The sequence below is a fragment of the Adiantum capillus-veneris genome, chromosome 26 (genome assembly GCF_014529385.1).
Source record: "Adiantum capillus-veneris isolate H3 chromosome 26, ASM1452938v2, whole genome shotgun sequence".
Taxonomy (NCBI): domain Eukaryota; kingdom Viridiplantae; phylum Streptophyta; class Polypodiopsida; order Polypodiales; family Pteridaceae; genus Adiantum; species Adiantum capillus-veneris.
Window position 1 is genome coordinate 85,829,287 of NC_140956.1, and position 14,952 is coordinate 85,844,238.

General features: G+C 45.0%; 1 protein-coding gene across 9 annotated transcripts in view; it reads left to right on the forward strand.

Moving 5' to 3' along the window:
* The first annotated feature begins 409 nt into the window (after positions 1–409).
* LOC147423775 (P-loop containing nucleoside triphosphate hydrolases superfamily protein) overlaps positions 410–14,952 on the forward strand; it is a 140,296-nt gene continuing 125,753 nt past the window's right edge. For 6 of the 9 annotated variants that reach the window (XR_015186604.1, XM_086501669.1, XM_086501671.1 and 3 more), the window contains exons 1-2: positions 411–777; positions 14,396–14,479. Coding sequence is in view for 8 of the 9 variants with exons in the window: in XM_086501669.1 (XP_086357795.1) it covers positions 583–777; positions 14,396–14,479 (279 nt within the window). In the remaining variant the exon portion in view is untranslated. Of the gene's footprint in view, positions 778–14,395; positions 14,480–14,952 lie in introns of all 9 variants that reach the window. The other 3 variants (XM_086501672.1, XM_086501668.1, XM_086501675.1) reach the window with 3 other exon arrangements.

Genomic DNA, 14,952 nt, shown 5'->3' on the forward strand with positions numbered 1-14,952 from the left:
GAGAGAGAGAGAGAGAGAGAGACCCTCAAGGGCTGCAGGCATGTCCATGGCTCTAATGCAGTGCAGAAGCATGGAAAGAGGAGGCGGTCGATGGCATGCAAAGAGACAGAGAGGCATTTTATTAAATATAAAAAAAACATCCCATTCTATCCTTGCCGCACTACTCTGTCCGCCTTTGCCTCGTTTCCAGCGTCGACTCGGTGCCTCCTTTGTTGATCACCTACCTACGCGCCGTCGGCACCCTTCACTCACTCCCTGCTTCACGCATCTGGTTTGATTCGAGTACTAATTTCTTTTGTAAAAATCGTTGGCACATACTTATGTAGTCCAAAAATAACTTCCCTTTTTCATTAGCAAATAGAGAAAGCAACACTAAGGCCTCGGCCCTCACCCCTTTGGGGTAGGCCTAAAAAGAACTGCCTCTTTGTATCTCACTTCTCTCTCTCTCTCTCTCCCGTTGGGTGTCACACTCGTAGAAGTATAGATGTAGATGCACACTAGCCTGGTAGTTTTAATTCCTAGTGTTAAATTCCTCGAGCCCACATTGATTAGTTGTACAGCTCACACTCAACATAATAGTGCATGGTGATCGTGTCGAGAATGTCTCTTCCAGAGGATCGGGGGGCGCAAGGTGGAGTGAGCAGAACAGCGGCAGACAACAAGAAGAAGAAAGGCTTGGATGAGATGAGAGACAAGGAGAACGAGGACGCTGTCTCTCGCACCCCTCCACTCCCTGCCCACTCTCGCCACGCTTCTTCCAAGTACGATTTTGTCAAGGTAGAGAGAGAGAGAGAGAGAGAGAGAGAGAGAGAGAGAGAGAGATTGATTTAATTAACGTATCGTAGAGGCCAAAAGAGAACACGCCTATTAGACAAAACCATGCACATAAATATCAGTGTCATTCTGGTGTCTTAGTATTCACAAAAAAAAAAATGATGTTTATGAAGCATCATGCATACATTATTGGGTGCAATTATTTCATGCTAAGTGCAACAGTAGTCTAAAAACTTACAATTTCATGCCTAAGGCAGTTTAAATATCTCTTGACAAAGTAACCGAATCTATTTTGGCATAGTTAAATATCTCTTGATAAAAACTCTAGAAGGTGTCGGTTATTGCACTTAGAGTTTAGAATGTGGCTTTTTTAAAGGTAAACTCGGGTGGGTATGTAAGGTGAAGAGAAAAGAAAAGCCTGGAAGAAATGGGAATCAAACCACTACTCCCCTCCCACAATCTGTCAAGTCATCTGCTAACAACAAGGGAGTACGGAATTCTCTATCCACAGATATTGATGGTGCATTTTTGGAGACAGTAGCAAATCTACAACATCTTGCGGCATTGGATATGGCAACAATTGACAAGTACATTAAGGAAATTATTCTCAGGAACAATTTTTAGCAAGTTTCTCTCTACGACATGCTTTGCGTGGGTTTCAAATTCCGGAGTGATACATTTGCCATTATTTAGTCTTCGTATGCAGGGGCATATCAGTTGCTACCTTCTCTGATTACAAGAGCCCTCGTCTTACCATGTCTATCTTTGGGAAGCAATTCTGGCATGATTATGGACAGTAAGTCTCGAATCAACCTTATGCTAGAATTCACTATGCTAGCCTTGGGTCTCCAACCTACTAGAGTCACCCTTGCTGACCAGAGGACAATGGATCTTAAATTCAGAGTCAAGTCTCTTACCTCAAAAGTTTTCACATACAAGTTTGAGAAGGAAGGTATAAGGCATTGCTAGTAGAAAAGTCAACCTTGAACTAAGAGTTTTTATGGCTAAAAATTATATAGATAAATGGAGAAAGAGATTTACGAGGATTGTAGATGACATTGACATTATGTCTTGTTTGGATTTTCTTTTGGATAATTTATATATAACCGTTAGTGATTCTCTTTTCAAGCAAGGTTGCATCAATACGTACGTATTGATCTGTATGGTATGGTTCATCCGTACTGTAAGGAACAGTACGTATGGATTCGTATGGTAAGGAACAGTACGTATGTATTCGTATGGTACACAGTTTTTTTTCCCCCCTTCCCTTTGGGTGGTTGGCTGGGTGGTTTCTTTGACTAAGAAACTCAGAAAAATACCTCATTCAAGTAAAGCACAGCCACAGAAAAGCCCACTCCCTATCACCTCTCCTTAGGAGATACCGAGATCGAGAAGACAAATCCAAAGACATGTTTATACTCTGATGAGTGTTCTCCACACATGGAAAAAATTCCTTATAGGTTATGATAGTTATGTAGTTGTCTATGGAGCAGGGTCATTGCAGACATTTTGTAATGGATATATGATTGATATGTATGTAAAAATGTAGAATTTATGCTAAAAAAAGAGTACGTTTTGTTATGTATTTTTAAATTTTATCAGTACAAAGATACGTGCCTTATATATTGAATGCAAGCTGTATGTTACGCTTGTTTTCAGGAAAAAAATTGGTTTTAGACCATGGAATGAGCCTCTCATGAAGCCCTCCATAGCATGTTTTGCAGTTAGGTGGAAAGGTAGCAGAGGATCATGATATAAAGCAACAGGGGGAGCAAATGGGGAAGACCAAACCAAGTTTTCTGGGTAGGGAGATGCAAAAAGGGAGTTGGGTGATGAAGTATGAGAATTTCAAGTCTAAAAAGAAGTGGACGTGTCCGTACAAAGTACAGAAAGCCTTTTCAAATGGGACCTATCAGCTGGTAAGAGCAAATGGCAAGCTTCTTAGGAACAGGGCGAACGGTGTGCGGCTCAAGTTGTATTTTGAGAGGGATCTAGTGTCCGAGGTGCATCAGATTGTAGTCAAAGGGGGTGGGCAACCCACGTAAAGCATGTAGTGTGTGAAAGAAAAAACAGAGCTTTTGTACATAGCTTGTACATAGGGTTGCGGTTTTTGCAAGTGCTTTCAGTTGTCAGTTTGGTGTGCCTATTTTAAAGTTCTGTACGTATGCTTTTGGTTGAACATAAATGTTCAACGAGGGGGCTGGGCAATGATGGTGCAACCAAAGTTGGTCCAAGCTAGAAGGGGTCTATGCCAAGCAAAGGCTGCAGGCAGGTGCAGTGCAGAAGGCTAGGGCGTTACCAAGGTCCTGGGCAGCCAAAGGGTAGCGGGAATGTATGTCTAAAGCGGTTCTTTAGGCCAAAAAAGCTTCAAGAGGAGCTTAAATGGGATAGCAGGTGAAGGTGTCCGAAGTGCCGAGTTAGTGCTCTAGAAAGTAGTGTTCGATGTGCTCTAGAAGCCGGTCCAAACAGGTCGTCAAATGGAGCCCCGGTGCTCAAGATATTGCAGTTCAAAGATAGAAAGTGTAGCAGATTCCTGACGGGCAGGACAGTTGGGGACAGGTGGCCCAGGCAAATGTTAGTGGATACATGTGTGGAGCTCGAATTGTTAGGTGCAGAGGAATGAATGTTTGCGCTTTGCTCAAGATGAGTGGTCCGAATTGTGCTCAAGGTTCCTTTTGTTCTTATGGAAGGTAGAGCCTTCCGTTCTTAGTGAGAGAATGCTATCATCACAAACAAAGTGAATGGACACTGTGCGTGCAAGTGTATGAGACTGAGAGATAGAGAGAGGAGAGATACAACACCAGAGACGTTGTGAAACCCTCCTCCGAAGGCCCCACTCGTCGGCAAGAGTGGTCTACTTATGATTGCACAATCTGGTACAAATGGAATGCATGGGATTGATGCAAGTCTAGGCTATGCCGACGATGCCGACGGTGATGACAAAGTCGACCTACGGGCTGAAATCTGCAATCTTTCTACTGCTGTCCAAAAACGCTATGGGCTGAAATCTACGACTAGTCCAAAAACGCTGATTTTGGGACTGTGTTGTGTGGGTCTTTGACGCTGAAAATCTGCAGGTTTAGGGCTGAAAACTGAGGTTTCTTTAGGCTGAAAACTGATGGTCTTTCTGGGCTGAATCTGCTACTTCTTTATGGCTGATCTTGCTGCTTCTTTAGGGGGCTGAATCCTCATGAAAACGCCAGGCTGTATCTGTCAAAAACACTAGGCTGTTGGAAATAAAAAACGCTAGCTTGTCTGCTTCCGGCGATGGATGATGATGCTGATGCAAGCGCTAGTGGCTGGGAGATATGGCGATGACTGCTGATGCAAAAACGCCAAGGGTGAGGCTTGCTTTCCAAAAATGTTGGAATGAGGGGGAATCTGCTGCTTGGAGGGAATCCACCAAGGCTTGGTCTTGCTGAAAATGTGCCTGTTGAGCTTGGCTCCTGTTGCCTCTTCTCCAAATAGTGCTAGTCTAGGTTTGCTTATATACAAACTTAGCAAAATTGCCCTACTACTTTTGTTGGAAAGTCACTTAAATTAATAAGTGAAAAATTGCAAAAATAGGTAAAATAGGCTAAATGCACTGGAAAATTCCCCTAACTGATTCTGATGGATTCTTATGGGAATGCTTATGATCATGCTGTGTGCAACCAGGATATGCATCTACACTAAGTGACTGGGCATGCACGGTCTACGAATAGACTCACAAAAGTGCCAGATCACTTCTAAATCTAGACCGACTGAACCCTGATCATGCTGTAGCTTGTCCACGGACACATAGGGTTGGATGTGTCACGTGACACGAATTATGGAGCATGCCTGTCTTCTCAGATTGCAAATCGGAATCCTAGATAGCAAGTTATGGCCATCAAAAGTTTTTCTGGGGGCTAGTTATGGGCCGGGTCGACCGCAGTGGGAATCATGCCATCTGGTGTCTTTTAAGCCTCCACGGGGTTCTACAGCACAGTATGCGTCATACAAAGTCAACAGAGACAGACATCTTGGCAAATGGATACACGAGCGCCGAATTATGGCCTAGCAAAGTTGGGTACACTTGGCAAAGAGGAGGTCACAGATGGGATTCTCCGTTTTCGGAGGCCTTGATTTACGGCCTTGGGGAGCTCGGGACACGGCCAAGTACTTGTGGTTTGAAGTTGGTATGGAAAAGCTTTGGCCGAGCCTTACAAGCTTGGGAATCCCACCCCGGTCCAGGATGTTGCAGGCTGGTGAAGCAAGGAAAAAAAGATTGAATATGAAGGGTTTTTCTAAAGGGTTTTTTGGGCTTTGGAGATTACCCTAAGAGGTGGGCCTTCGATGGCTGCCACGTGACCCGGCATTAGTCCCACGTGCGCTTGAGGGTGGCAGACATTTGGGGTAGAAGAGCAGGGGCATGGCCCATTATGTGAAATGTGAGTGGGAGGAGTGGGCTCCCGTTGCCTTGGCGATGGCGCCCTCGTGTGTGCCGGAACTCTGGCTCTGCGCGGCGGCGGAGATAGACCTGTTTGGGCGGCGACTAGCGAGGGGTGGTGCCAGTGGCCTGCGCGCCCACCTGTGGGAGGTTGGTGGCGCACAGAATGCATGTTTTGCAGTTAGGTGGAAAGGTAGCAGAGGATCATGATATAAAGAACAGGAGGAGCAAATGGGGAAGGCCAAACCAAGTTTTTTGGGTAGGAAGATGCAAAAAGGGAGTTGGGTGATGAAGTATGAGAATTTCAAGTCTAAAAAGAAGTGGACGGGTCCGTACAAAGTATAGAAAGCCTTTCCAAATGGGACCTATCAGCTGGTAAGAGCAAATGGCAAGCTTCTTAGGTACAGGGTGAACGGTATGCAGCTCAAGTTGTATTTTGAGAGGGATCTAGTGCTCGAGGTGCATCAGATTGTAGTCAAAGGGGGTGGGCAACCCACCTAAAGCATGTAGTGTGTGTGAGAAAAAACATAGCTTTTGTACATAGCCTGTACATAGGGTTGCGGTTTTTGCAAGTGCTTTCAGTTTCAGACCATGGAATGAGCCATGGAATGCATAAAAGCAATATTCCATCTCCTTTAGCTAAATATGGTGTCATTTGTTCTCAATTATTTCGATTTTCTTGTCTTTGTTCTAGTAAATCTTCTTTTGTTGTCCAATCCTGCCATCGTATTTCTTTACTCTTTGAGAATACTCATTCAAAAGAATCATGAAAAACGTTCGTTCATTTTTGCATCGTAGTAAGTTTATTTTAATGTTTCTTTTTTTGGAATGTTCAAGATAATCAGTAGTAAATTCAATAAAAGTGGGAGCTTAAAATTCCACTTATTGTTTAATGTAGTAACACACTATATTGTGTTTTGATCTTTAGTGCTTTTAGTACTTTTGCTCTTACTTGACAAATGCTAGCTTTTATCATGGCTGAGTAATGCCCATTACCTTCGTAGGGTGATAGAAACTCAATTCGTTTGTTTTATAGAATACGTTCAAAGCATGACTGACCTCTAAACAAACCTACACCTACTCGTGGGCACTGACGATGTGAGTAGGGACGTCATAGTTGTTGTCTAGGCTATGCATGATAAAGGTGATGTTGAGGTCGCACATTGTCAAGTTTTGAACTTTACACTTCTCTGGTTATATTTAGCCTCTTCTAGGTAGGTTTGTAGTAGTATTCATTTCTAGTATTTAGCTTATATTAGGATTCAAGAATTTGTTTCTTTGGAAGTTGTTGTGTGGAGTCTGATGGCTAGGATTAATTCTTTGAGATGTCTCATCCTTGTTAGTCTAAAGAGTACTTGTTTCAAGTTTTAGCTAAGTAAGCTTGTCAGGTGCAACAGAAGAGTAAGGATTTTCTCGGATCTAGTACTCCGCACACAGACACAAGGGACACTTTACTTCACTTGAAAGAACTGAACTAAACTGTAAGAAAGAGAGAGACGAGAGAGAGAGAAAAGAGACGACACACGGATGTCGGGTCCCAACCCTCAAGGGTCCCCTTGCTCTGTTGCCAGAGCAAGTACTTTCTTTATTCTTGCACAATGCTGTTACAATGACTAAATGCTGATGCTAATGGGTATTGATGCTATTGATGTTGGGTACTAAGGTACTGAAGGGGACTATGTCGAAGACGGGTATTGCGGGTTCTATGTCAAAGACGGGGAGGTCGACGACGAGGTCTATGTCGAAGACGATGAAGTCAAAGACCATGATGTCGACGACGGGTATTGCGGGTTCTATGTCGAAGACGGGGAGGTCGACGACGAGGTCTATGTTGAAGTCGAAGACGAGGTACTAAGGGTCTTTGTCGACGACGACGAAGTCGACGACGGTACTGTGTTGAAGATGGTGAAGTCGACGTCGGTTTTGTGTCGAAGATGGTGATGTCGACGACAGGGTCTATGTCGACGACGCTGATGTTGACGACGGGTACTGTTGGTCTATGTCGACGACGATGGTGACTTTGACGATGACAACGATGGTGTCGTCGTCAAGTCCGGGACGGTGATGACGATGACGAAGGTGTCGTCATTGACGATGACTTTGACGATGACAACGATGGTGTCGTCGTCAAGTCCGGGACGGTGATGACGATGACGAAGGTGTCGTTGTCAAGATAGGGACTTCGGCGACGATGACGATGGCAACAACGACGATGGTGTCGACGACGACGGGCTGAAATCTGAAAACGCTAATGGCTGAAATGTGTAAATCTTGTATCTGCTGAATTTTGACTCTATGTTGGTGATGCGACGACGACGCGCTGAAAACGCAGATGTTGAAATCTGCGTTTTCCGGGCTGAAATTGCAAACGCTCGTTGATTTGACCGTCCGGCGAGGATCTGGTGCGGGAAGGTGGGATCTGCGAGGTTCGGGACTTCTACTGTGGTGTCTATGTGTTGAAAATTGAAAACGTTGAGGCTATGGGCTGATCTGACGCGTGGATCTGCAAAATGCCGAGGCATATCTGCAAACCAAAAACGCTGGGCTGAGAACTGAAGCTTGATGCAAAAACGCTAGGCTACTTGCTGGAGTCTGCTACTGCCGAGGCTGATTTGCCATGCAAAAACGCTAGGGCTTGCTGTGGATGAAAAATGCTAGGTTTGCTGTTGGGGGGAATCTTGCTGAGAAGGTGCCTGTTGAACTTATGTTCATATTGTCTCTTCTGCTTCTCCTGAGTGCCCAATGGGTTTCTTTTATAGATCTTTAGCAATTTTCCCTACCTACTTTTCCAACAAACTTAAAAGAAGATTTCCAAAAGTCACTTTTAATAAGATGACTTATAAGAGGTGGTTCACGCGGTAAAATGTCTGCATGATGAAATGACTGTTCTTGTGCAAGAGAGGGTATGCAAGTGTGGCTGGCTTAGACATGCACGTCCTGCTAGAGGCTCACAAAGGTGCCAGGCTCAGTCCTAAGCTAAGACTATGCTAGACTATGGCAGAAGCGTGTCCACGTGGCGCAAATGAAGTGCGCACGTGACAAAGCTGCTTTAAGTGAACAATGGTTTGTTTTGTTTAGTAGCAAATAAAGCGATTTAGTTTTTTTCTTTTGGTTTTTGTGTCTGAAACGAACGAGGGGATAGGATCTCCCGGCCACATGGACCGCCTACAGATATGCGCTGGACGAACCACCCGACCATAGCCACCATCCGGCAGCTCCCCCGTGTTGGGGCTAGCGTCCGAGGATGTAGGCGTGCACCTGTAAGACCGAGCGTCCCATACCACCCGGCCTCACCTCCTCGAGGTGACCTCGCGCACTCCTAGCCTCGCGGGCTAACCACTGGCACTTTGCCAGTGGGGGTCGATAACTGTAAATGAGGCCTTGGCCTCCCTTTTATAATAATGGCTGGCCACACTGGCCGGATTCACACTATGTCCGCGCGGACACTGGACACCCATCCCGACGGCATCTGGGCTAGATCCCCTCTCTTGTGAGCGGGACATAACATACTTTCCCCCTTAAGAACCATTGATGTCCTCATCAATGAAGTGGGGATACTGAGCCTTCAAAGCTCTAACAGGTTTCCAAGTAGCAAACTTTTCAGATCGACCCTTCCATTTAATTAAGTACTCGTCATAAGTCTTTTGACATGAATGACGGGTACGATGATCTAAAACTGCTTCTGGTTCTCGAGGAATATACTTAGTTTGCATATCTTGCCATACATTTTCCTCGATAGGCATGACAACATCAGCTTAGCCCAATTTCACTTTAAGGCGGCTGACATGAAACACTGGATGTACAGTAACATCCGAAGGAAGAGCCAGTTTATAGGCAACTTGGCCAATTTTTCTTTGTGATCAAGAACGGACCACAATATCTAGTTGAAAGTCTATAATGCTTTCCTGTTCGCATAGTCTTGGAATCCTTGGGTATCTTCAGATAGACCCACTGTCCCACATCTAGAGTCCTTGGAGACCTCTTTTGATTAGCATAAGTAGTGACTCGATCACGAGCCGTTCTTATGCTATCCTTGGCCAATTCGAGCATTTCTGCATGTCATATAGGAAATCACGAGCTTGGCGTTCCTTGACTTTCTCTAAGCCAATAGCAATTGGGGATTTGGAAGTTGCTAACACTGGTCTTGCCTTGTTGAAAGGAGAAGACAGTGGGTTTTCGAGCAACGAGAAAGGAGGGCAGCAAAAGAAAAATGCAGCAAAGCAGTCCTTTACGAAAGCGGCTCCTAAAGCGTCCCAGGGGCCAGCGAGGTTCAATAAAGGCAAAGGTTCAGCCGAGACTTCTAGAGCGCAGGCAAAGAAGCAGAAAAGGAAGCCTTTTATGCGTAAGACGCCCGAGGAAAAGAAGGTCTTGATGGCTGAAAACAAGTGCTTTATATGCGAGCAGACTGGTCATTTTGGAACCAATTGTCCACAAAAGAAAAGGCCAACTGACTCAGATGACAAAGAGGACAAGAAAGGAAAGAAGCCTATGCCCTCGGCAAGTTTAGTGCTAGACATGTTGGGCGACAGGCCTAGTAAGATGCCAGTGAGTTATGCAGAGCGTGGGGTAAAGTTAGAGAGCAGATGACACTTATCTTCTTTGATCCAGGTGCCAAAGCGAACTTTATCACGCCAGAACTAGCTATTAAGGTGGGCATCAGAGCTAAAGAGATGGGGTGTACTGCAGAGGTAGGATTGGCATGTCCTGGCCACTCAGAGTGCGTTACTCCCATCATTGGAAAGCTGCGTCTGCATATTCAGTCGTATGTGGACACAGAAGAGTTCTACATCATGCCGCTAGAAGGATGTGATGTCTTGTTGGGGATCCCATGGATGTTCCAAGTGCATGGAGTCTTGGATGCCTACAACAAAAAGATCATTGTACAGCATAGGGGCCAAACTCACATCTTGGATGTAAAGCTAAAAGGAGAGTCAGTCCCTATTGTATCTGCTTCTGCTATCACTTTTGTAATAAAGAATCATCTTTTTGCGTACTTGGTTTTTGCACGTGATGTTTCAAATAGTTGCCAGTCAAATTTATATGTGTTAGATAAAGACAGGTTAGTATTTTTGCAAAAGTTTAATGGTTGTTTTTCTGATGCATTACCGTCTCAACTACCGCCGGAGAGGCCCGAGGATCATGCGATTGATTTGGTGCCAGGTTGTAGCCCACCAAATAGGCCACCGTATAAGGTTAGTGAGGCGCAGCGGAAAGAGATTATGAGCCAAGTGGAGGAGCTCTTAGAGAAAGGGCTTATTCAGCCTAGCTCGTCACCCTATTGCTCTCCAGTGCTCTTAGTACAGGAAAAGGATGGCTCACGGTGCATGTGTATTGACTACCGTGCGTTGAATAAGAATAATATCAAGAATAGGTTTCCTATTCCAAGGATTGATGATATTCTTGACCGCCTAGAGGGTGCAGCGATTTTCAGCAGGATCGACCTTAAAAGAGGGTACCGTCAGATTCGAATTAGGCCTGAGGATGTGCACAAGACTGCGTTTAGAATGGCATTTGGTCTCTACAAGTTCTTAGTGATGCCATTTGGGCTTACGAATGCTCCTGCGACGTTCAGTAGGATGATGGAGAGGATCTTCCGTCCATATCAGAACTTCGTTGGCACATTCTTTGATGACATGATAGTCTACTCGAAGAATGAAGAGAAGCATAGGCATCACTTAACCATTGTGTTCGAAGAGTTGCGCAGGAACATATTGCTCATCAATGGCAAGAAAAGCGAGTTCTTCTTGGAAGAGATCCACTTTCTCGGACACATTGAGTCAAAAGATGGTGTCCGAATGGATCCTGCGAAGGTGGAAGCAATCAAGACAAGAAAATCGAAATAATTGAGAACAAATGACACCATATTTAGCTAAAAGAGATGGAATATTGCTTTTATGCATTCCATGGCTCATTCCATGGTCTGAAACTGAAAGCACTTGCAAAAACCGCAACCCTATGTACAGGCTATGTACAAAAGCTATGTTTTTTCTCACACACACTACATGCTTTAGGTGGGTTGCCCACCCCCTTTGACTACAATCTGATGCACCTCGGGCACTAGATCCCTCTCAAAATACAACTTGAGCTGCATACCGTTCACCCTGTACCTAAGAAGCTTGCCATTTGCTCTTACCAGCTGATAGGTCCCATTTGGAAAGGCTTTCTATACTTTGTACGGACCCGTCCACTTCTTTTTAGACTTGAAATTCTCATACTTCATCACCCAACTCCCTTTTTGCATCTTCCTACCCAAAAAACTTGGTTTGGCCTTCCCCATTTGCTCCTCCTGTTCTTTATATCATGATCCTCTGCTACCTTTCCTCCTAACTGCAAAACATGCATTCTGTGCGCCACCAACCTCCCACAGGTGGGCGCGCAGGCCACTGGCACCACCCCTCGCTAGTCGCCGCCCAAACAGGTCTATCTCCGCCGCCGCGCAGAGCCAGAGTTCCGGCACACACGAGGGCGCCATCGCCAAGGCAACGGGAGCCCACTCCTCCCACTCACATTTCACATAATGGGCCATGCCCGTGCTCTTCTACCCCAAATGTCTGCCACCCTGGAGCGCACGTGGGACTAATGCCGGGTCACGTGGCAGCCATCGAAGGCCCACCTCTTAGGGTAATCTCTAAAGCCCAAAAAACCCTTTAGAAAAACCCTTCATATTCAATCTTTTTTTCCTTGCTTCACCAGCCTGCAACATCCTGGACCGGGGTGGGATTCCCAAGCTTGTAAGGCTCGGCCAAAGCTTTTCCATACCAACTTCAAACCACAAGTACTTGGCCGTGTCCCGAGCTCCCCAAGGCCGTAAATCAAGGCCTCCGAAAACGGAGAATCCCATCTGTGACCTCCTCTTTGCCAAGTGTACCCAACTTTGCTAGGCCATAATTCGGCGCTCGTGTATCCATTTGCCAAGATGTCTGTCTCTGTTGACTTTGTATGACGCATACTGTGCTGTAGAACTCCGTGGAGGCTTAAAAGACACCAGATGGCATGATTCCCACTGCGGTCGACCCGGCCCATAACTAGCCCCCAGAAAAACTTTTGATGGCTATAACTTGCTATCTAGGATTCCGATCTGCAATCTGAGAAGACAGGCATGCTCCATAATTCGTGTCACGTGACACATCCAACCCTATGTGTCCGTGGACAAGCTACAGCATGATCAGGGTTCAGTCGGTCTAGATTTAGAAGTGATCTGGCACTTTTGTGAGTCTATTCGTAGACCGTGCATGCCCAGTCACTTAGTGTAGATGCATATCCTGGTTGCACACAGCATGATCATAAGCATTCCCATAAGAATCCATCAGAATCAGTTAGGGGAATTTTCCAGTGCATTTAGCCTATTTTACCTATTTTTGCAATTTTTCACTTATTAATTTAAGTGACTTTCAAACAAAAGTAGTAGGGCAATTTTGCTAAGTTTGTATATAAGCAAACCTAGACTAGCACTATTTGGAGAAGAGGCAACAGGAGCCAAGCTCAACAGGCAACTTTTCAGCAAGACCAAGCCTTGGTGGATTCCCTCCAAGCAGCAGATTCCCCCTCATTCCAACATTTTTGGAAAGCAAGCCTCACCCTTGGCGTTTTTGCATCAGCAGTCATCGCCATATCTCCCAGCCACTAGCGCTTGCATCAGCATCATCATCCATCGCCGGAAGCAGACAAGCTAGCGTTTTTGGTATTTCTTTATTATTACTTTGCAAGAGTACAATGTCTGAGGGTCCTCTCTCTCGCAGTGCTCCCAAGCTAATCTGCGTAGAGAAGAGGCCCTGGCAACTTATTTAAAGGCCCTTGGCCAAAAAGCATATGTGAAAAGCCCTACTCCCAAAAGCACTGGGTTCCAAAAGCAGTAACCCAAAAATCTGGCGTCCCATGGGCTGCAACGTAAAACGCGGAGCAGCCCGTACAGTGGCACGTCAGCAGTTAGTGAAAAATAGAGGATGTCCATACAGTAGTGCCACTTCGTCAGCTGTACGCAGATTTGGGTCCTTTGCTTTATTTTTAAGGGCTTCAGGTGCCTCGGCCAACCAAGTTTTGCAAGTTGGGAGAGGATAGGGTTAAAAACCTAACCCCTTTAGGCCTCTCGACCATAATTTGTAAGTTGGTGAAACTTCTTCTGCTCCTCTTTGTTAGGGTTTAGATCCCTTGACTGGGTTTTGCCAGCTAGGCCATGCCACGTGCATGCCACGTATCAGTTTGTGATAGCATCCCACCTCAAAGGGAATGCACAGGCATGGTGGTGTACGCTTTTACTGCACGGGGTTAAGTTCAAAAATCTGTTTTCATCTATTTGGTTGACTCCCTAGTTGGAAGCCGATGTTTTGATAACATGGAATCATCTGAGGATGAAAGAGGAAGATACCCTTTCAACCTGCAATCAGATTATTGGGATACGTTCCTACTAGTGGCTTCTTTCCGAAAAGTGTCCTTGAAGGAGCAGATGGAAGGATATTGTTGCGGTCTACCCAATGAAATTCAACAATATTGTTTGAAGCAAAAACCTGCGAGTATGCAACAACTTTTGGATCATGCTCTGGACAGTTTCTCTATGATGCCAAGATCATTGACTTATGCCATGGACGGGTCAGTGTCCAAGCCTGTTGAGAAAGAAGTGTTAATAAATCCATGAAGTTGGTGCAGAAAAAGGAATTTACCACCCCTCAATTGTCTATGAGTAGAAGGCGTGTGAAAATACAAGTGAAAAGGTATGGTTATTGGTGCCTAATTGTGTAGCTGTACTCTAATACCGTCAGGATGAACAGCAGAAGGTTGAGCAAGAAAGAGACAATGGAGCAAAAACAGGCGAGGGAGAGACAATGGCTGCATCTAGAACACAATGGAGCAAATAATGAAGTAGAGAGAGTCAACGAAAGCAAGTAGAGGGGTGAGAAATCAAAAGGAGAGCATACACTGATTAAGGAAAGGGATATAAGGAACTGCACATAAGTCTGCTTGCTTAGTTTTTGAAGGCTCTTATTAATAAGATGAAATAGATATAAGGAACTGTACATTAGTCTGCTAGCTGATTTTTTGAAGAGCTCTTCTTAATGAAGCGAAATAAAGTATAAAGACCTTTGCTGCTGTGATTCTCATTGTGTTCAGTTGCTGCTCCTTTGAAGTTTCTGTTCACTCTGTCCTTCTATTTAATCTGTACCAGTGTATATATTGTATGTGCTTCATGCTGATGGAATACTTCCTTTTGCGTAGGTAAAAGTCTGGTTGGGAGATAATGCCGATCACTACTATATACTTTCAAGGTTTCTTGTCAGCAGAATGCTGACAGTGACAAAGGTTTACTCAAACTTTTCTCTCTTTGCTTTTGTGCTCAGTCACTTCTTTTGTTTACCTTAACCTCAACAATACTACCCATACATTTGCAATGTGGAAGAATGATAGCGCACGCACATGAACAGGTCCTCAAGCGCACGCACACGCACGCACGCACACACACACACACACACACACACACACACACACTCTTTTTGTAAATCTGCTTTGATTAATTTACAAGTGGGAAACCTCAAAGCGAGGAAAACCCACGAAAAGAAAGGGATACCACGAGCGAAGCACTATGAGGCTCCTAAAGCTAGAAACAGTCAAAGTAAATCCTATAGGCATCAAGAGTGATGTCTCCAATGTCATAAGCAAAATACAGTGCTTGATCAAGAGATGATTTGAAATAGGGGAAGGGGTCAACATAAGTTCCTTGGAACATTAAGGAGTTCCTATGGTGCCAGATGGCCCACAGAGTCCAAAATCTGACC